General features: G+C 39.1%; 1 protein-coding gene across 8 annotated transcripts in view; it reads right to left on the bottom strand.

The window, feature by feature from the left end:
• Positions 1-93: 93 nt before the first annotated feature.
• hectd1 (HECT domain containing 1) overlaps positions 94-20,659 on the bottom strand; it is a 33,571-nt gene continuing 13,005 nt past the window's right edge. For 2 of the 8 annotated variants that reach the window (XM_058399071.1, XM_058399072.1), the window contains exons 16-42: positions 20,487-20,621; positions 19,192-19,338; positions 18,988-19,082; positions 18,773-18,878; positions 18,340-18,474; positions 18,094-18,233; positions 16,548-16,871; positions 15,926-16,092; positions 14,659-14,835; positions 9,226-9,969; positions 7,835-8,059; positions 7,424-7,602; positions 6,954-7,110; positions 6,628-6,850; positions 6,460-6,514; positions 5,977-6,159; positions 5,317-5,530; positions 4,926-5,008; positions 4,564-4,691; positions 4,125-4,326; positions 3,501-3,638; positions 2,801-3,402; positions 2,613-2,691; positions 2,080-2,173; positions 1,496-1,646; positions 1,208-1,352; positions 94-1,089 (exon numbers count right to left, since the gene is read on the bottom strand). In XM_058399071.1, coding sequence (XP_058255054.1) covers positions 952-1,089; positions 1,208-1,352; positions 1,496-1,646; positions 2,080-2,173; positions 2,613-2,691; positions 2,801-3,402; positions 3,501-3,638; positions 4,125-4,326; positions 4,564-4,691; positions 4,926-5,008; positions 5,317-5,530; positions 5,977-6,159; positions 6,460-6,514; positions 6,628-6,850; positions 6,954-7,110; positions 7,424-7,602; positions 7,835-8,059; positions 9,226-9,969; positions 14,659-14,835; positions 15,926-16,092; positions 16,548-16,871; positions 18,094-18,233; positions 18,340-18,474; positions 18,773-18,878; positions 18,988-19,082; positions 19,192-19,338; positions 20,487-20,621 — 5,166 coding nt within the window. In that variant the 3' untranslated portion in view covers positions 94-951. The remainder of the gene's footprint in view (positions 1,090-1,207; positions 1,353-1,495; positions 1,647-2,079; positions 2,174-2,612; positions 2,692-2,800; positions 3,403-3,500; positions 3,639-4,124; positions 4,327-4,563; positions 4,692-4,925; positions 5,009-5,316; positions 5,531-5,976; positions 6,160-6,459; positions 6,515-6,627; positions 6,851-6,953; positions 7,111-7,423; positions 7,603-7,834; positions 8,060-9,225; positions 9,970-14,658; positions 14,836-15,925; positions 16,093-16,547; positions 16,872-18,093; positions 18,234-18,339; positions 18,475-18,772; positions 18,879-18,987; positions 19,083-19,191; positions 19,339-20,486; positions 20,622-20,659) is intronic. The other 6 variants (XM_058399074.1, XM_058399075.1, XM_058399073.1 and 3 more) reach the window with 5 other exon arrangements.

Here is a 20,659-nt window from a genome sequence, read left to right as displayed (position 1 = left end):
CTGCCTTCTGGATTTATCAACTCTTATTAACTCATTTATCATATGAAGTCTATGACTAAAATACAAGTAACTGAATGGAAAACACTGTAATCATACATTGCAAACATTTTAATGATTATTTTGGAGCATACACATTTGAAAATATTTGTTTACTTCAAACTGCAACTCGAGTTAAATAAATGTTTATAATATACAAAGAAAATACAAGGAGAAGCATAGCTTTTCATTTTTACCTTTTTTCCCCCCACAATGTGCCTTGCACACAACCAGTGTTTTTGTCTCTGTAGCTTTATTGTAAAATTACACAAATGCACTCAGGGAATTTGATCCTTTTTGCAGGGGGATGAACATTTGAAACATACACTAACAGCTAGGAGAGGAGAAAAAGAAAATAGAATAGGCAATGCGTGGGAGAAAACAGCATGTTTGTATGATTGTATGCTGAATGCAAAACAAAGTGGAAAAAAACCCTAATAATTCAAACAAGGCAGGCACTAGTAAAACTTAAAACCAGAAAAAATGTCCAAACACTCAACAGTTAGCTCTACAGAAGCAGGTGCTTATGCGCCCCCTCTTGGGGAAACGGGGCTTGTGTGTGTTCAGTAATCTGAAAAGAAAACCTATGCTGAACTTTACACACACGCTCAGTGCTGGGGTGTGAGAGTAAACGGAGGAGAACTGCCCTTGGCTACTAGCGGCTCAAGCCCTTAATGCAGTGCAGTCCCACCAAGAGGTTTACGTGGGGTAACATGGGCTGCAGAAATGACCTTAATCGGTTTCAGTAGGTAGTGAAGCTGAGATGGGCTTCCTTTTGCTTACAGATGTAAACGTGGGCTCTTTTGACAAAGGAGAGAAAATCATGGGCGAGCACAGCTTTTGTATTTTTTTTTTCTGCAACAAAACATGACAGGCTTCAACACATGGAATTGTTCAGCGGTGCAGGGAGCATGCTCAGTTCAGGTGGAAGCCCTTTTCCATGGTGGCAGCAAGGAGGCGCTCTCTCATGATCTCTTCAGAGGAATACTCTGGCAACTTCAGATAGTGCACACATGTGTTTACTGAGGGGTAGCTGGCATCAGTCGCATCCACCTACAGGTACAATGAAGCACATTCGAGGGATATGACTGAAGTAATCAGTAAAAATAAAGTTTGTTTTAAACATCATTCTTTTTAATTAAGAGAAAACTAAAAATACTTAGTGCCATACCTTACGGACAATCGTCAGACGGGGATGCAAGTTGGCGAGGCCACCAGGGGGCAGAGTTGAGCACCCTGTTGTGAACTGGAGAAAGGCTTTCCTTTCATCCGAGCACATTCCACACAACACTCGCACAAAGCGCAAGAAACCAGGACTGTACAGGTGGTGGGAAAAAAAAAGAAAAACAGGATGATGAAAACATTGCGTTTCCATTTAAAGTAAATCACCAAAGTGTATCATCAGACTGTTAAATTTTATTGACTTCTTAAAGCACCATAAGCTAATTAAATGGCACACCTGTCCCGAGTGTAGCCCAGTTTGGGCTCTGTGTAGTTGACAATATCCTCAGCTGTCCAGGATGGAGACTGGTTCCCACACAGGATCATCTGGACCTCTTTATGACTGAATGAGCTCAGTTTCTCCATAGGGAATACTCTGTTAAAGCCCTCTGAACCAAACCACACATCACAACACAGCTATTTAGCAATGCATCAGATCCCAGTTTGTACACATATTGGAAGAGCATAAAAATAGAGATGTGCAATGTAGCTGTGGAAATAGGCAATTTATATTTTGGAGTATTCCAGTATCTTTCAGTATTAAACATCTATTTAAACTACTAATTAATATTGAACATCATCCAACAAATCCCTTGGATTTTCCCTGGTCACTATGATCTCTGGATTTAACTCATATTTTACATTTGTGCAGAGCTGCAATCAAGTATGACCATATCTGCCCACAAACATAACTGGACAATATATATTGTTTTGTACTCTCAGATTCTCTCACACATATTGATCTGTGATATAATAAACAACAAACATCCACATATACCAGGTTCATGTAATGAAAGACTGCATACATTGAAGATATATTACCTCTGAAGGCCTCCATTTGCTTCTGTATCCCAGTGTGCATACAGAAGTCAAACATTAACTCCACATACTCCTCTGCATTGTCCAAGGTCACCATCTAATTAAACACATACAGCTTTTAGTTATGCTACATAAACCTGTAGTCCAATACTGCCTGGTAGAATCCTTCATTTGTGTGCACCCATGTTTAAAAGTAAACAATGCTGCATATTTATGCAAAGTTGATGTTAGGAATATGCTACTGTGTGGTGTGCATGCAAGCGAATGGGAGTGAGGATCTGCTGGGAAGTTGGACTTTGGCACACCGATAATAGCAATCTAGCTACATAATGTTAACATGCTAGCTAAAAGAAAAGTGCTTACTGAAGGAGAAACACCTCTTCTCTTTTTTAATCTCTTCGTTGTGCTACTCGTGCTCAAAGTAAAATTAGAAGCTGTCCATGCTAACTAGTTCAAAGCCAATTGGAGTGCAACCCCATTTGAGAACCAAATCATGCAAAGGTATAAAAACAAATAAGCCAAAGCAAAAGACCCACCTCATCCTCTCCATTGGGTTTAAGGTCCACTGCTGAGAAGCCATGCACTTTGGACGAAGGACAGAACTGAAAATTTAATCTACAAACAAAAAAGCCACATTAACCCAAGTTTTACTCTAAATACATTTTACAATAAACACATGACCCAACAAAAAGTTCTAATGTAACTTCTGAAATTCATAACTCACCCCAGATCTTCCACACTCAATGGTGGGCCTGAACCCACTGGGTTCTTCAGCATGAGACCCTGCAGCCGTGTGTTCTTCTCATCTTCTGAGAAGCTCTTATTGCCCAGTATCTGCCTTCTCTTTACTGCCAGCTCCTTCATCTCCTTGAGGAAGCGTGCTCTGTGAGGATTTACTAGCTCAAAGTCCTCCCAGGTTAGGATGCCATGATACCAGGCAGGTGGTTTGGGCTTTGGTGGGTCCAAGATGAACTCAGATTTAGAGTCCTCATCAAAGCTGCCCATCAAATACGGTTCTTCCTCAGTGGAGGCCTCTGAATGGATGTCGGAGAAGCGGCGGTCTGAATCTGAACGTGTCTCATACAAAAGTTTGCTCATGTTGCTCTTAATGTCACCCATGCAGAGCAGCTTGAAGAAAGGTTGCGAGACAGGCAGGTCCACCAGCCGGTTGTCCTGTATGCACTTAGCCAGAAAGATGCCTAAGAAGTGGAAGAGCTTGGCAATTCGCTCCAGCTCATCGCTATCTTGAGGGAAAGGTGCAGGGAAAAGGCCACATGAGCGCTGTACATAATAGCCTGGTGGTTTCAGGCCACCACCAAGATCCACCTGACCAGAACAAAAACAGTGAGTATTAAGATTTCTGGACTCTAAGGTTATTCAGAATTCAACATGTAAAAATGTTAAAATTAACAGAGAGAACTGACTTGGCGGGACTCATCATCTGGAAAATCGTCATCACACAGCCAGATCCCCAAAGAGGTGCGCTGGAACTCTGCTGCCACAAGGGCATAGAACTCTAGTGTGGGACCCAAACCAGTGCCTTCTTCTCCCTGGAACTCCACCTGCAGGAAAACCACAGTAACTTTAAGTTACTGCTAGATACCCTCATTTTTGTTTTTCAAAACAAGGCACTTGATATGCTCCCTGCTTTTGAAGCAGTAACCCTTTAAATGCAGACAGTTGACAAATTAAAGGAAGAGCCAGTTTAAAGGGCTTTAGTACTGTGATGGCCCAAGTGCACCTTAGCATACACTGTATGACCGTCTCTAACTATATTAGAGGAATCATTGTTCCGAAAGATATTCCCCTTATTTGGTGTTTTGATCATGGCAAAGAGCAATAAATATATATTGCACTGATTCAATATCTACTGGGTGAAGATCTGGTCATTTATCAAAGTTTGTGAGAAGAATGAGCAGTATGCACAATAAAATTTATATTTGTCACACTTTTTTTCCCTTTAATCAATCACCTGTGTGTAAGGTGAAAAATGGCTGCAACTGTGGTCATTTTATGACTTGTTTGTTAATGCAATGGCATCTCTCTACCTCAAGTACAGACTTCCTGTCAGCATGGATGTGCATGACACTCTCGGCCCACTCCATCATGCTCTCTCCGCGTGGTACTTTGACACGTTCATGTTTGAGGCGACCCACACGGAATTCGCCTGGTTCATCCCGCCTCACTGTAGTGGATGGACGTGTGCGCTCCATGGTTGCCTCCCTTCGGTTTTGGAGCCACACTATTGCCCTTTTGCAAACATACACAAAGTATAATCAATCACTTTAGGGTTCTGTCCAAATCCTTGTAATTCTATACAATTTTATATACACCTTATACCATGTTAGATAATTATCAACATTATTTTTTTGTCTGATTTCAGGTGAGTAAGTATTTCTACAAATTAGGCTGCAAAAAGTAAAAAAAAAAAAATTAAATCAAATGTTATCTCATCTCTATTGGGCTGAAATGAAAAAAACTACAGACCTGGAGGCTCCAAATGCAGTGCAGGTGAAGAAAAGCTGCCGGGTCTCAAAAGGGATGAGGAAAGGACACTTGCTGGTTAACTGTTCACACCAATCTGGAAGCGCTCCACTGGCCAACGCCAGAGGCTCCTGGAGAGACAAGAAATGGCACAGTGAATATTATTTAATGCCATTTTGTATTTAAATATTATAGCAGATTTGATTATAAATGACATGTAGCAAAATGCTGTGTAAAAATGTACAAATCCAAGACAAATCATGAAGTGCTAGTGTCAATATGGTGCTCTGTATTAAAAAAAAAAAAAAAAAAAAAGCAGAAATCCTCCATGGTGTTTAATTTGCAATTAATCACAGGACTATTACCTCAATTTGTTGCAGGATTTTGGTTGTAATTTTTTTGCTGGTGAACTCCTCAGGTGATGCATTGAACTGCAGATCATCCAAATCTATGTAAAAGATTTTCAAACAAATAAAGCTTAAATCTGTCCACTTAAACAGAATTTATAAACATTTTTGCTTTCCTACAAGACTTCCTGCAAAAACTTTGAAACCAGTTTGAAAACTGTCTAGAATTGTTATAATTGAGTTATGCTTACATAAGCATTATTTTTGTTATCGAATCCACTCTCTGTTGAAATCCCCATTTAAAGAAACAAAAATCTTTGTTACTCAACAGGACCACTACTTCTATGTACAGTGCTGCTACACTTGTGCTAAGTGTTGTACTCTTTGGTGTCAGGGAGATGAGGCTTACCCTCCTGCAGTGTATGGCCAACCGCTGGCTCGCCTCCGATAATGTAGAGGATGCGCAACAACTGCAGCACATCCTCAACACCACAGGCACTCTGGGCTGAGCCAGCTTTGGCCTGTGGTTGCTCACGTGCACCACTTAAGATGTCACAACTCGGTGTGGCTGCCAAAGAGCCTGACCCAAGTCCAGAAGACCTGCAGCCCCGTTCACAGAAATCCTGGTGGGGAAGGGGAGATAAATAAATAAAAATCACATTAAGTTACAGCACAGAGATCAGCCAATCAATCTCCCCCACCTATTATAGTCTAACAGCTAACATTAAACAAGGGGATACCAGGTGAATGTAAAATGCACTTGTTGCATTCTCAAAATAGAAAAAATGGATTATGACTAAAAAAACAAAAACAAAAATGAATTGGTTAGGATGATGTACCTCATAATGTCCAGAATATTGTACAATACATTTACACAGGTTGTGAGGACAGATACAACAGTAACAAGTGGCTAAAAATTTGATAGTAAACTAATGAGAAAATGCAAATACAGTGAAGAGAAAAATAAAAGTATTTATGTATGTGTGTATATTTATATATAAATACATATAAAATATACACACACACATACATACATACATACATATACACATATGATGCCATTCTATACCTTGTATGCAGCTATGAGCTGCGAACAATTTCTGTTTTTCCTAATACTTTTATTAGTGCCGGTTAATTTCCAGTGCCGCAGGAAAGTTGAGTCTGCATTCTTCTGCATGTAGGTTATCAAGTCATTCTTTGGTAATTCATCTGTGCCAAGGTACTGTTCCACATGCTCTACAGACCAGCAACCCTACAACAGGAAGAACCAAATGTTGGTCTTTCCTGATTGTAAGTCTCGCGCAATAGACATGCATTACAACAAGCCTAACCACCAAAATGACCGTGCAATTACCAAGAATTAGTCACTAGGGTAACTCTTTATTCCCTTTAAGAGGCTCCTAGCTAAGGTTAGTAATGACTGAGACAGTCTACTGACAGCCACAGGAAAAAAAGTCACAGGCAGTTTTTTTAATGAATTGGAGAGAACGAGCGAAAGAGATAAATAACTGTTGAGAGTGAAGAGAAAAAAGGCAGCAGGTAAAAACATTACCATCTTCCCGCTTTCTTTGTCTTTGTCGGAGTCCTTCAATTCTCTGTACATGATCCTATGAAAATAAGCATGTAGCGATGTATAAATAATAACATTGGATGTATAAAGTAACATTGTGCACAAGCAATATTTTAAGCCCACACAGACATAGGCGAGAATGTAACTCACGTGTACGTCGGCTCCCAAATGCGCCGAAGCTTGTCAGATTTGATGCTGCCATTACAGGAGAGCTGCAACAGCTTTTGGACATAATAGAAAATGGTGGATTTGTAGATGGTGAGAGGTAGTTCAACTTCCCGTGTGGTTCCCAGGCCTGCCACCTTCAAGATAAGAGCCAGATGGGGGGAAGGAGCACATTCTACCTCCTCCAGCACCTCTGAACGAGGTGTACCTGCACAAGTCACAAAACCCATAATGAACTCACATAATCATACAAGCAAGACTCCAAGAGAGGATGGAAATCAAATGAGTTGTTACTATAAAAAGATTGGTACCTGGTGTAGGGATTTCCAGATCTGTGGTTTGCTGGACGTTTGTGCGGCCTGGTCTTGGGTCAAACGCGGGGACTAGAGCAGAAAACTGTCGTTTCAACACAAAGTCGTCATCCCATGTTCTACGCCGGCCCCCTTTGGTTTCGTATTCTTCTTCTTCCTGCAAGGCCACCATTAAACATCACAAAATTTACGTCTTGCCATTATGCTTCAGCAAACCACATGAACATGCAATATAGACCTTTTCATCTCACCACAAGCATGCTTTTCACAGGAACCATGCTGACAGGAAATAATATTCATTTGTATAGAAGACATCAATCATTTCCCAAACGTGAAAAAAGAAAAATGATCAACGAATGATAAAATTATACTTAAAAACAAAGTGTACTTCCATTACCACAAAACAAAAACAAAATTTCAAGAACTAAGGACTGGCACTGTACTATTATCAAAACTACAACAAGTTTTACCCTATGTATATGAACGTGGTAACCAAGGTTGACCCTGGACCGTACCAGAACTTCCTCATACTCCTGGTCCTCCTGATTGTCGTCCTCATTCTCGTCGTCATCATCGTCCGGTTCAGGCAAATCTTCTTCGTCATCCAGCTCTGCAAGCAACGTGTTTGCTCGACAGCTATCCAAGAAGTCTGTCAAAAAGAAATAAGAATTATAAGAAAGAAACCAGGGAAAGGGAAAACATTAAAAATCACATATTCCAAAGAGAAGACAAAGCAAAACCATGTAATAAAATAAGACTGGTGAGAGTTAAATATAAAATGAAAGCAGAGAGCATCAGAAAGGAGCGCAACATTGATAAGAGAGAACAAGAAAGACAAAAGAGGGATGTTTCGGTAGGTGAATAAATCTAGCATGGCCTACCATAGAGTGAAAACTCAGCCTCCTGACCTGTGTCACTCTCACTAGATGTAGAGGTCAGGCTGGTCGTCAGCGTGTTACTGAGCAACTGACCGACGGACAAACCTGTAGTAGTGGCTGTGGCTACGTTATTGCTGCTGGTTACTATGGAGGTGGACATTGTAACAGTGGAGGTGGTACCAGTGGTGGTAAGGTTAGGAAAGCTCTGTGCACCCATGAGAGGAGAGGCTGCAAAACACAAAAGCAATTATGCTATTAGTTTATTAAAACAAACAAACAAAAAAAAGAGGATGTGTTTAAGCCCAAACTGGCTGACATGACTATTCCTTTCTTTGTAAAGCAGCAAACAAACAAACAAATAAAATAAACAGTTAAAGTGTCAGTGTAGGGTTCCCTTCTGGGACAGATGGCAAATCCAAGGTTTTGTTTTCCTACTGCAGTTACGGTGACATTAAAAAACCTCATGTCACCTTCTAACTAACCAAAAGGTCTGTTTTGTCCACCAGTCTAATGTGTATTCTAGATTAGTAAACAGTTTTGAAAGTAAAGAAGTTTTGATTTGAGATGCAGCACATGCATAACAATAATCATGATCGTGGCAATAAGTTTTAAGAGACAGAGCAGTTCATCTTAGAAAACTGACGGACAGGAATGTACTGGCTCTGATGTGCTATCTAGTGAATGTTGTTTTTAAATCTTTTAGATATACATAAGATACAGAGGGAAACATGGAAACAAGGCTGCTCAAACTGCTGCTTCTGCACATGCACGCAAAATCAGGCACCAAATACAAACCAGACGACCCTAGCTTGGATTATGTTCCTAAGATAACAATTCCCAATAGACAAGTAGGTCAGTGCAAAGAATAATCCTTTGGTTTTAAATCGCATTACACATTGTTCAAAATGTACGCTGGTCCTATAATATAAAAAGAGTGTGAAGAAGTTTTGGGGTTGCAGATATCATTATGCTTGACCTTTAGCAATTACACACTGCCAAACTAGCAAAGATGTAAGAAATGAGGTCATGCATTTTAGCCAAGGATTTGTGCTATGGCATCAAGCAAATTCATCCTTAAATTTCAGTAGCATTTGCCAGTAAGCTTGCAACAAAGTTAGCTAGAGTGACAAGACACAATGCAGAAACATGCTAAATCATATAATACTACAATTGTTTGTATTAATTACAATGAATTACAATTACTTAGCAACAAGCTGTCCCTATCAAACCAGCCATTACACATCCCTGTTACAAAGTTGTCCATAATATTAATACAGTCCAATTCCTCAAGCATAATCTAGTGTCTAACATCAGTGGGGTATGGCCAAACATGTCTAAAATGTGATGGAACCAAACCAATAATACTAGCAGCCTGGCAAGCCATGGCTACTCACCGGACGCAGCTGCAACGTTGCGGCCGATTGTGTTCGTATTGTTGTCACTGCTGCTGCGGCTCAGGTTCATGTTGTTGGTGGCGTTGGTGCGTGCCATGTTGGGAGCGCGGCGCACAAATGACTCCATGAGACTGGCTTCACGCGATGACAGGTTAGGCACACTGGCACTGGAACTCATAGGTGCACCAGCTGCAAGCAGTGAGCTGACTGAAAGGCGAGTTCCAGTGCCTGGGCCAAGGGGCCTCTGGGACACTGCAGCCTTGCCAGATGAATCAGAGACGGAGCTGACATCAGGTGAACTGACACTAACTGGCCCCACAGAGATGGCTGTTGATTCACTCTTGGGCTCAGCACTTTCACTGGATACAGAACCACCCTCGGCCGTGGAGAGAACCACAAGGGGCTCCTGTCCCTCTGTGCCCATGGGTCCACCCCCCTCAAGTGTGCCCTGCTCAGACAGGCCCTCAAGCCTGCGAGCAGAACCAAGGCCGACATCACTGCATGCTGAGCTGCTGCTGCCCTTGCGACCAGAAGATACAGATGAAGGGCCACCCCTGTCCGGACAGTTGTTTTTGGCCAGGCTGCTCCAGGGAGTCGGCGGGCCTGCAACAGCGCACGAAACAGTTTTGGGTGACGGTGCCGACTCGGGGTCATACCCTGGCGCTAACTTCAGGTCAAATTTCCCTTCCGCACCCATGCGGTATGAGTTCGAGCCACCAGCATCCCATGTGACATCAATCCAGCCTGGAAGAGGATGGGAGGGAGGGGGGTACATGAACAAGTGAGACCCAGTCAAGGGAACCGAGAAAGACAGCAGTGAGTCAAAGACGGCAGCACTGCTCCACACTACAACAGAGATTGAACACTACTCAATTTCAACCTCTTCTCCTTTACATTACAGCCAATTTTGATTTGGGAATACTCAAAGCTACAGGGTGTAGTGTTGTCAGTATCTACATCTGATCAAAACAAAACACATGCTAGGTCCAGGTGATGCAGAAAATGAGGCAGAGGGGGAAAATGCAATAGATGTGTGAAAAGCTAAAATTCCCTTTTCCACAAGGTGCGAATCAACCTGACTAATTTAACAAATGTTAAAAGGACAGTCCAGTGAAACCTTGCAAAATATGACCTCAGCATGCAATAAGCTCATGGTTTAGACTCGTGGAGGCAAGAAAACCAAGTGGATGATTGCATGTGTGATGAATGACTGATACCTGTTTATTGTGGGGGAGGGGAGAATTGCAAATAAAAAAAGCAAATCAATTAAAAAAAAATAAATTTTTTACATGAAGCGGCAATCTGAATAAAAAATAGCCTAATATTTCTCCTGAAGATAGAAGACGATGGAATAAAATGTATTTTATATTAAAAAATAGACACATGAACAATGGTTAACTGGTCTTCCCATAGCACAAGTACGGCATGTTACTCTCAGTATACAACTCTCAGAAGCTCTCATATCAGTGTTCCAGCCCATAGTGACTGGGAGTCACAATTCTTTAGGAAGCAGTCAACCACTACATTTTAAACCCATGCAACACACTGTTTATACTTTATAAACAGAATATACACTGTTTACTTACTTTATGGAAGCAAAGTGCTCTGGTCAGACACTAGATATTGTACATAAAGCTCAAACTGGATATGATATTCATACAGTGGTCCCTTGATTTGATACATCTGACAGCAAAAATAAGACTGTAAATGAGTATCGTTTTGAAGGTATTATTTATTAAATATTCAACATAATTCAATAAATTAATAAGTTATTATTTAATAACTAATTAATCATAAGGTTGCATGATCAATTCAGACCCGGAGATTTTGTTTGTTACACCCTGTTATGCATTATAACTAAACAACATTAACTTTGGCCCAACTTTCACTTGCGTGACTCATAAGGGGTGCTTGATGAAACATGGAGCTTTTCCTAGTCAGCTATTAGCTAGCTGTGCTCTCATATGCTTTGCTCTCTGTAGATGTGCTATTGAAAGCTTTTGGGAAATTAACATTCAGTAAAGACCCTGCATCATAAAACATGAATCACCCTATTGTCCAATCCTAAGTAGTTAACATCCTAACACGTCCCACAGACCAGACCACACTCACAGTATGTCCCTGTACAAAGTACATATATTTTCAGTTTGCAAAATCCCACAAAATTATAACCACTCACTAGAGCATTCACTAGAGCACTAGGAAATTCAAAGAAACCACTTAATGCAAAAATGTGCACGCAAGACTGTTAAAGCCATAGGCCCTTAAGACCCAGGCCAAACTAAAGTAACTACTACTATTCAATATAAAAGGCATTTTATAGTTTTAAAATGTGAGAGTTCAGCCTAAGACATGAATAGAAAAAAACAGTCAATTGCTGCAGAGGAGCTGATAACCATAGGAATTAATATTTAAAGTTGATTATGACAAAACATTTAAATCCAAACAATCAACATGCATTCATGTACAGTAATATGTACAGAGAACCAGCAAATATTACCAACCTAGCTTATCGAAAAACACTACAAACAGTAGTAGAAAAAAAAAATGCAACCGACACACACAATGCCGTCACAGGGCAGCATAATACACTGAGGAAAACACTATTTGACCTAAGCATACATGAGCTCACAGACACCCACGATTAGTTTGTGTCTGTCTCTCAGAGAAGAAAGACTATCTCGATTGATCAGCTTAAAATCATATAACATGCAAACAAGTTAAATTTGAAAAGTGTATTTAAATTTTGATTACTTATATATTTTAACCATGCTATTTCAAATTAATAGCATTAAATAAATATTAGTGTATTATAGTAACAAATATTCCTGCTTGAAGACAGCACACTTGGGGCTGATGGGTTTTCCTCCATACTTTGGCTTTTTCAGATGCTGTGACTCCACACTGCTGTGGTTACACTGCTGTTTCATTCTCCTACATGCAAGTCAAAAGTTAGGGTTGTAATTATGCACTATGGTCATGATTCAGTTTGACTTGCAATACTGCCTTCATGGTTTGTTTGAAAGCGATTCCCAGAAGATTTTCAAAACATTTTAACGACCACCTTTTGACTGAAAGCCAATTTTTAAAATTATTTCTGTAACAAAAAAAATAAATAAAAAACAAACAATGTGCATTTTTGTCTAATAAAAACAAATATAACTGCTGCAAACAATTTAACATTGTAAAGAATATATAAATGTAGACATTTTCTTTGATTAAGTAAATGGTCTATGACCTGGGAAATGACTAAAATGTAGCATTGTAGAAGCACCTACGGTGTCGTTTTATAGAGCTCAGCTCTCAGGCACTATAAATTACAGCAGCAGCAGACTGGTGTTGCTTAAAAGCAAGTGAAAAGTATTCAACAAGTTTTTATGTGGTTGTGCAACGATATAAACGATAGCACATGTCAATAGCGGTGTTCCAGAGCTATCAGTCATTCTACACAAGTGTAGATGATTCTTGGTAATGGTGCAGGCTCTCCAAGAAAGAATGTGATCATGTGGCTAGCATGCTCTCTGTATATTTTAAATCTATGAGATGCACCAAGTGGGACCTCTGTTATTCAAACAATGCAACTCCATTAGAAGAAAAATTAGTAGAATGCTCATAAATACAATGTGACTCGCACACAGTTATATTTTGGCATCGCATTACACCCTGTAAAAAGTACTTCCATTTCACTTTTTCTATTTGCTTTTAGCCATTCATCAACATACATATACACACGAATACAAAGAAAATAAGTGTTTTAAAAATTTCACTGATGCAAACGATAAACCTAGCCTGTTTACACAGTACAATAGTAATAGAATCACATGTATGGTTACAGGGAAAGTTATACTTGGTCTGGTGGGTATACTTGATTTGGGTGGTGGCCCATGGGAATGCTGGCACATTAAATTGATCAAAACATTATTTAAAACGTTTTGTCCAAAGCTGTTAATAAAGGAGGCTTAATGTAGATATTATCTGTTGTGAATCTGTTTTGAATGTTGACCGATGTTTTTAAAATCTTACAAAGGCCCCTACTTCCAATAATAAGCTTTATCATGTCCAGCTGCAAAACCTTTCTATTTGATGAATATGGCTATAAATAAATACCATCAAAATAAAAAAAAAACCTGACAAACTAACAAACTAAGTTTTAAAATTAAGCAATACTACATGCTATTTCATGAGCAAGACTGACAGGTATTTTCAGTACATTGAATATATTGTTATTCAGCACAGCAGTAATCAAAGCCAGCTCCACTGACATTTTGTTTATTTCTCTGTGAAAGAAATACATTCCTGAAGAAGCCATCCTAAAACACACTTAAGTGTTGGTTAGTTTGGATAGCAAGTGTAATATGCATCTAGTCTGAGAGCTAGCAAATGATACTTTTATTTTTATATCTTCAATACATGCATGACTGTGTGTATAGTTTAATATTTAATTGGGTTTATGCTTTACCCTGTACATTGGGTGCTGCAGTGTTTTCTCGAGAAATAACAGCTTTGTTTTGCTTTTGTTTAATTAAAATGCCTACAGCAAACAAATCTTTCACTAAGGTAATTGATTGCCTGAAGCTGCATATACACGAGACAGCCAGTCACTTTTGCAAGTATCAAAAAGATGGACATTACTAAAGTCCATCACAGCCATTGCTAGTAATCTTGGCTAGTATGCTGGGCCACTGTGATTCTCAGTTAGCTTAATTAACTAAGTATTACAAATTAAGGTAATAAAGGAATGAGGGATAAACAATTGCCAATGTCCTCCTCAAAGTAGACCTCAGATGAAAGACTGATCCTCAGGCAAATTAGCTACGTCTCAGTGCTGTTGCATCAAGGAATTAAATGTGGTCAACAACTCCTAATGTAATGTATCCGCTAGAGGCTGGTTTATCAACATAAGAGCTTCTGAGAATTATGGAAAGGTGTACCCACAGAGAAACAAAACTGAATCCAGGACAGTCTTTTATAGTAGTTGCAGTCTCTCTCATACCTGCATTTGACAGTGCAGGTTAGTTATTTTAAGGTCATCCTCTTAGCCAGGCTGGATTAATTCGGATTTTAAAGCAGTTTAATAAAATTGCATATTTTAAATTAGTAGACAGTTACAAAGCAACAAAATAGATAAGGCTCTACCCTGTTCATCTATATCATGGTGAGAAGCTCCACAACAAAATGCACAATTTATTTTCTTTAAATTAAAATGGTGCCATTCTTAAATATCTTTTAATGAAAACATCCAATGTGATGAAAACATTTACTAATGAAACAAAACTTGTCTAGAATTACTGTAAATCTATCTGAAATATTTTGTTGCGCATTTTGGTACGTTTTATTTTGCAACAAACCGATCTAACACCTGCTAACTAGAGGCTAACTAGAAACAGAGTTACTAACACAGAATCTTCCTATTAAAGCATTTACAATTCTCACCATTATGGGCCTCTCCAGTCACAGTTCCCTCTCCAGGAGGGTTGCCATCCTGATCCCGCCACTTCCAGTCAATGCCACGTACCACCCGGGCCCCTGGGACTATGTACTTCATTACCTGAGAGCGGAAGAGGCGGCGCTGTCGACGCAGGTTTGCTTCTGCCTCCTTCACAGCTTTACCTAAATAGCAAAGATGAGAGAGATGAACAGGGCAAATGGACAGTTTCAATACCCGTTTCCATTTTTTCAAAACACATACGACACACACAGACAAAAAAATTTACATTTTGAAGTATACCCCAATCATCCATAACATTAATCCCAACAACATTGATTATTGCTTGATTGTGTGTGAGAGACTGTTCTATGTCCATCAGTTCTCGCATTTCCAGAATCAGGAAAAATGGGCAAGCATAAGTATCTGAGCACCAAGTTGTGACGGCTAGGCAAATGGATCAGAACATCTCCAATACAGCGGTGTACAGTGGTCAGTACTTAAACATGGTGACAGTCACAGGCACCCAAGACTCACTGCTGTGTATGGGGATTGAAGGATTGCTTTTCTGGTCCGATCCTAAACTGTGGCACAATTTGCTGAAAAGTTAATGCTGGCTATGACAGAAAAGTGTCAGAACACAAAGCGCATCGCAGCTTGCTGCATATGGGGCTGTGTAGCTGCAAACAAGTTAGAGAACCCATGCTGATCCCTCTCCACCACTGAAAGTGCCCACAATAGGCTTGTGAGCATCAGACCTAGACCATGAACAATGGAAGAAGGTGGCCTGGTTTGATGAATCATGTTTTCTTTGACATCATGTGGACGCCTGGGATGGTGCAGATGTTAATTTGAAACGTACCACCACCCTAAACATTGTTGCAGATATAGCAATGGCAACAGACTCTTTCAGCAGGATAAAGCTCATGGCCACACTGCAAAAACTGTTCAGGAATTGTTTGAGAAACACTGGAAATGTCTTTACTTTAAGGTCTTTGCGTTCAAGGCCTTCACTTGGCTTCCAAATTCTCAAAATCTCAATCCAATAGAGCATCTGTGAGACGTGCTGAACAAAGAGTTATGATCCACAGAGGCCCTACCTTGGAACTGACAGGACTTAATTGACATGCTGCTAGCATTGAATTTTCTTGCCCCAGACAAACTGATAAACAATATAACAAAAATTTCTTTGTAACTTTTAAATTAACTGTTCCACATTACTAGTGAATTATAAACACCATTAGCATTTGGATGAGACACGTGGCCATTTCTCACCAAGCTGGTCTTCACAAACACCAGTGACCGTGCCATAGATCTCCAGTCCTGACAGTGAGAGGTAGTGTGTTTGTCCACTTGCATTCTTCCCCATCTGTTTAATACGAATGTGTCTCCAGCCATGCTTCTCATCTTTGGATGGGTCCAAAGGCCATGTGGCAGTTGACCTAATAATAATAATAATAATAATAATAATAATAATAATATTAATAATAATAATAATAATAATAATAATAAGTAAAAGGGTTAGATTCCAACGTACTAAACTAAAAATTAACATTTTTGAGAAGCCTGCAAGATGATGCAAAGAAGATAAATGAGGAGGGTCAGTGTGAAACATGACAGTCCACTGTGTTGCACTTTTTCCATCAGGTTCCTAAGTTGAACAACTTTGAATTCAAACTCTGAATATACCAACACTATGATAAATTGTTTAATACAGTTACACAGCTTTTACAGTTATACAGTTAAAGCCATCTTTTCAAATCCCTATTACAAACATTATGACCAGAACAGTATGTACCATGTTTCCACTATATTTGTAATGTTTTGTCCAAAGCTCCAGCACAGCCTGTAACTTGATCCAAAAAGACAGGGGAAAAAAATTTTACAATCACCCTACCCTGGCTCATTGAGGCTGCCATCGTCCACATGGGTATAGAGAGTCATCCAGGTCTGCCCATCCTTAGACACCTGGAAAACCCAATTGCGGAGGGCAGAGCGACCATAGCCACGGGCATGCCGTAGTGTGTAGGCTGAGGGAATGACCCAGAGGCCCAGGTCCACAGCAAACCAGGCATTTTTGTCATCATTGGTGTGGCAGTTGAGGGCTGAACTATCTCTGCTCAAAATGTCCTCTAGACGCCCGTAAGGAAGATTCCTGCCCTCTGATGAAGTCACTACCACCAGGCCATAAGCTGCAGGGTTCACCCACTCATATGCAGTCCTAAAAAGGGATCAGTTCAAAATTATGCACAGTTTATGACAAAGTGTACTGGAGACCTCAAATAGATACTAAGCTTAGGCAATTTTGATTTCCCCCTCTGCTGTAGTTTTGCTCTTTATTATCATTTTTTAATTCAGATGAACTAATATTTGTCCAGACCAGCTTTAAAAAAAAACTGACCCTAAAATCATCCGTCAATCTTCAGGGTCATATCAGGTGAAACTCACAAATCAACAAAGACAATGAATGAAATTCAAATCTTAAAGTTTTCTTCATTTCTCAAAAATTTGAGCATACATTAAATACCAAAAATAATAACCAATTTGTTATCTTGCAGAGTTCTTAGGCACACACATGCACAGGCAAACAGCTACCTCCCTGTGAATTACATTTTTATGCAAAACATTTTTGGGGTCTTCTTTCCTCTCCTTTTTCTTAGCACTTGTAGATACGCTTAATTTTTTATCCCAACTTAGAAAACATGGTTTTAAAAATGAGTGTTTGTTACAGGCTAATACAAAAGCTAAAACGGGCAGATTAAAAAAAGTTACACTTAATCTTGTCAACAACCCTTAATTGCATGGCAACACATGGGAACAGCTGCATGTTGTTTTTAGTATTACACCTACATTTCTAGGTGATTTAATTCAGTCACAATGGCAGTATATGCACAAATACACGCAAAGCTCCTTCCAGAAAGTTAGAAAAGGCTTTAAACTCTATGCTTCATCATTTATTGAATGAGCTTGAATGGCATTAATAAACTTTCCACTTTCATTTCAAAGTTATTTACATCCAAATCAGGAGAACAGTGTAGGAACTGTAACACTATGCGTGTCATTTAGAGCTAGTTTGCCATATGCTATAAATGTAAATACTACCAAGTCAACCACGTTATCTGCATGGTAAGAATTCTGCTGCTACTATGTTTATTAATTATATAAGAGCTAGTTCTTTACAGAGGGACTCAGCAGTGCTAGGAATATTTCATTTGTTTCTGAAGATGTTCTGTCAAATATCCTGGGGTAGACATTCATTCTGATTTAAACAGTAAAACACTTGAAGGACAAGTTGCTCTCACCATACTGACTAAACTATGCTCTCAAACATTATTACAACAGTATTTCAAATTAAAAAAAAATGTGTCATAGCACTGAATGCAAGAAGTCCACCTAAAATTCCCAGGAAAGAATAGCAAAAGTTGAAAAAAAATGAGACTTACTTTGCATTTGTGCCAATCCAATACACAATGCCGTTCTCATCAAAGTCATGCTGGTGTCTAAAGGTGAAACTCTGGCCTTCTCTCAATTTTCTAACAAAGATGAAGGAGGCCCTATCGAAGTCATACCACTGCTTTGCCACCTATTGGACCAAAGACATAGTTGTTCATTTCAAAGTGCACAGAAAGCAAAGAAACTAAAATAAGTAAGTGAAAGGTAAAAATAACCAAATAACCGAATTCCCATACCATCTTAAGCAGATACTGCTCCAGAGACTCCACGGTAGCCAGAGGCTCCATCTTGAGCATCCTGCCAGTTCTATCTATTAAGGCTGTCTCACCTGGAGCCCGCTCCAACCGAAAACGCAGCCTCCTGGTCAGGATCTTAAAAAACAAAACAAAACAACCAACAAAACACACATTTAGTCAGTTAGTTAGTACACATTATACAACTTTAACAGCACACAATATATTACTGTAGTAATTACAATTAGTAACTGCAATAGTTAATTTTCTTTTACGCATCACAATATGTCCTATGCATCTTTTTGATGACCACAGGGTTGTACAGTGTGAATGCTTTCATGGTTTGAATGGTTGATCAAGACTATTTGTATTTGTGTCACTAATTCTTAAGATGGATTAAAAAAAAAAAAAAAGAGGCTTGTAAAAAAAAGTTCACCTGCAAATTGTATGCAGAACCAGGTGTGTCATACAAGTGAAGAGGTAGCCGTTCTATAGACTCCAGCACTGCTATTAATTTGCGAATTAAGGCAACTGCAGGTCGGCTGAAGGGGAAAAAAAAGGTTAAATACATATGGTAATGTATATTTTAGAGAAAATAAGTAAAAGATGGCTTTGTTGTTGTTGTTTTTTTTTTCAAAAATTGTTTCCTACCTTTCATCATCTTCATTTTCACTGAATGCAGTTTTAAACACATTTATCCTCTCCACCAATTGCTTACAATCATGTTTCATATCAAGGTCTACACTCTGTAAAGCAAAAAACATGGTTACGAACGGTACAGCAAAGGAAACAAATGTAAATGTAGCCACATAACATACCCACATAACATAGCCATCTGTAAACCAAATAACTCACATTATTAAGAACAGTAAAAAGTGCTTGCACAAGGCCACTGCTGCACATTTCATAGGGAGAGATGGTGTTCTCATCCTTGAGAACCACTATCAAATTTTCTAAAGCAGTTTTCATCAGGTCTCGCCACGTGTTTTCTCCCTCGATACACTACAACAGAGCAGAGAGAAAAGCATATAATACTGGCAAGTCCAAATTTTTAAGATGGATAAGAAACTAAGGTTGCAAAAACAAACAGAATATCAATGAAATAACAAAGTCATTTGCGTTACTAATCAATCAGACAATAACTCCTATTTCACTTAACAATTATTAGTTAATCATTCCTACAAAATGCAATTTAAAAACACAAACTCTTGCTCAGATGTTTAGAAAAAATATACATTTTTTTATGCCTTAAAAAGTTAGGTTTTAAAAAGTCCTTTGTTTGTATGGCCAAATTACAAAAAGATAAAAGCAGCTGTGGCTAAAAACCTGCTAAATAGGTTATTGATAGGGCTGAAACAACGAATCGATAATAATCGATAATCATTGTCATCGAATGACATTATCGATTAGTCTGCCGGCGCATGTCACCACGCATTCAATGATAGCGTTGTTCGGAAGAATGGCAAAGACGCCGGATAAAAGTGTGCGACCCAAGTCCTCTAAGGCATGGGAGCATTTCATATTAACTTCCACGTTCCATGTAACTAGCAAGCTTTGCAACGCGGAGCTTCAATGGCATGGAAACACAACAATGATGAACGAGCACATAAAGTGATGTGTTACTCCTCATTCACAATGTAGATGATAAACAGCAGTAATAGTTGTAGTGCAAGACCATTAAGTGCTGTCCAATTAAAACAGTTTGATCAAAATAAACAAACAATATTTGTTTTTAATCAGTATTTGTTACCAATTAAAAATAATGCAATGCAAAATTTGTGGAAGACTGAATGGATCAAAACTTGGTAGTCTAGTAGTTCTACCTCTTTAAGAAAAACAGTTTGTGGTGTATGTTTTAAAAGGTCAAAAGTTTTCTGCTTAAAAGCTGGAAAAAAACATTGTGGTAGTGTAAAGTTTTAGTTTTACGTTCATATTTGTAACACCCGATGTGTAAATTTAATATGGAATAAAAATAAAAAGGTATTTGAAAATGTGTTTTTATCCAATTCGTCGATTAATCGAAACAATAATCGCCCGATTATTCGATTATGGTCGGTTACTAAATAATTGTTAGTTACAGCCCTAGTTATTGAATAATTTATTGTGATTAAAAAACAAATTTCACTGGCAATGTGACATGAACTTCTCACCTGTCTGTTGGTATGCAGCTCCCAGGCGGACTCAAGCTGAGTAGCAATGTTTCTCAAGGTGACAACGACTCCCCTGGGCATGCTTTCTACTGCCTTAAAATGATCATCATACAAATCTCGAGCCATTGTCTTCACCTACAGAGAAAAAGGAAGAAAGTTGGCAGCTTAAATAC

This window comes from Hemibagrus wyckioides, linkage group LG09 (genome assembly GCF_019097595.1).
Source record: "Hemibagrus wyckioides isolate EC202008001 linkage group LG09, SWU_Hwy_1.0, whole genome shotgun sequence".
Taxonomy (NCBI): domain Eukaryota; kingdom Metazoa; phylum Chordata; class Actinopteri; order Siluriformes; family Bagridae; genus Hemibagrus; species Hemibagrus wyckioides.
This window is presented reverse-complemented; position numbering and strand designations above follow the sequence as displayed.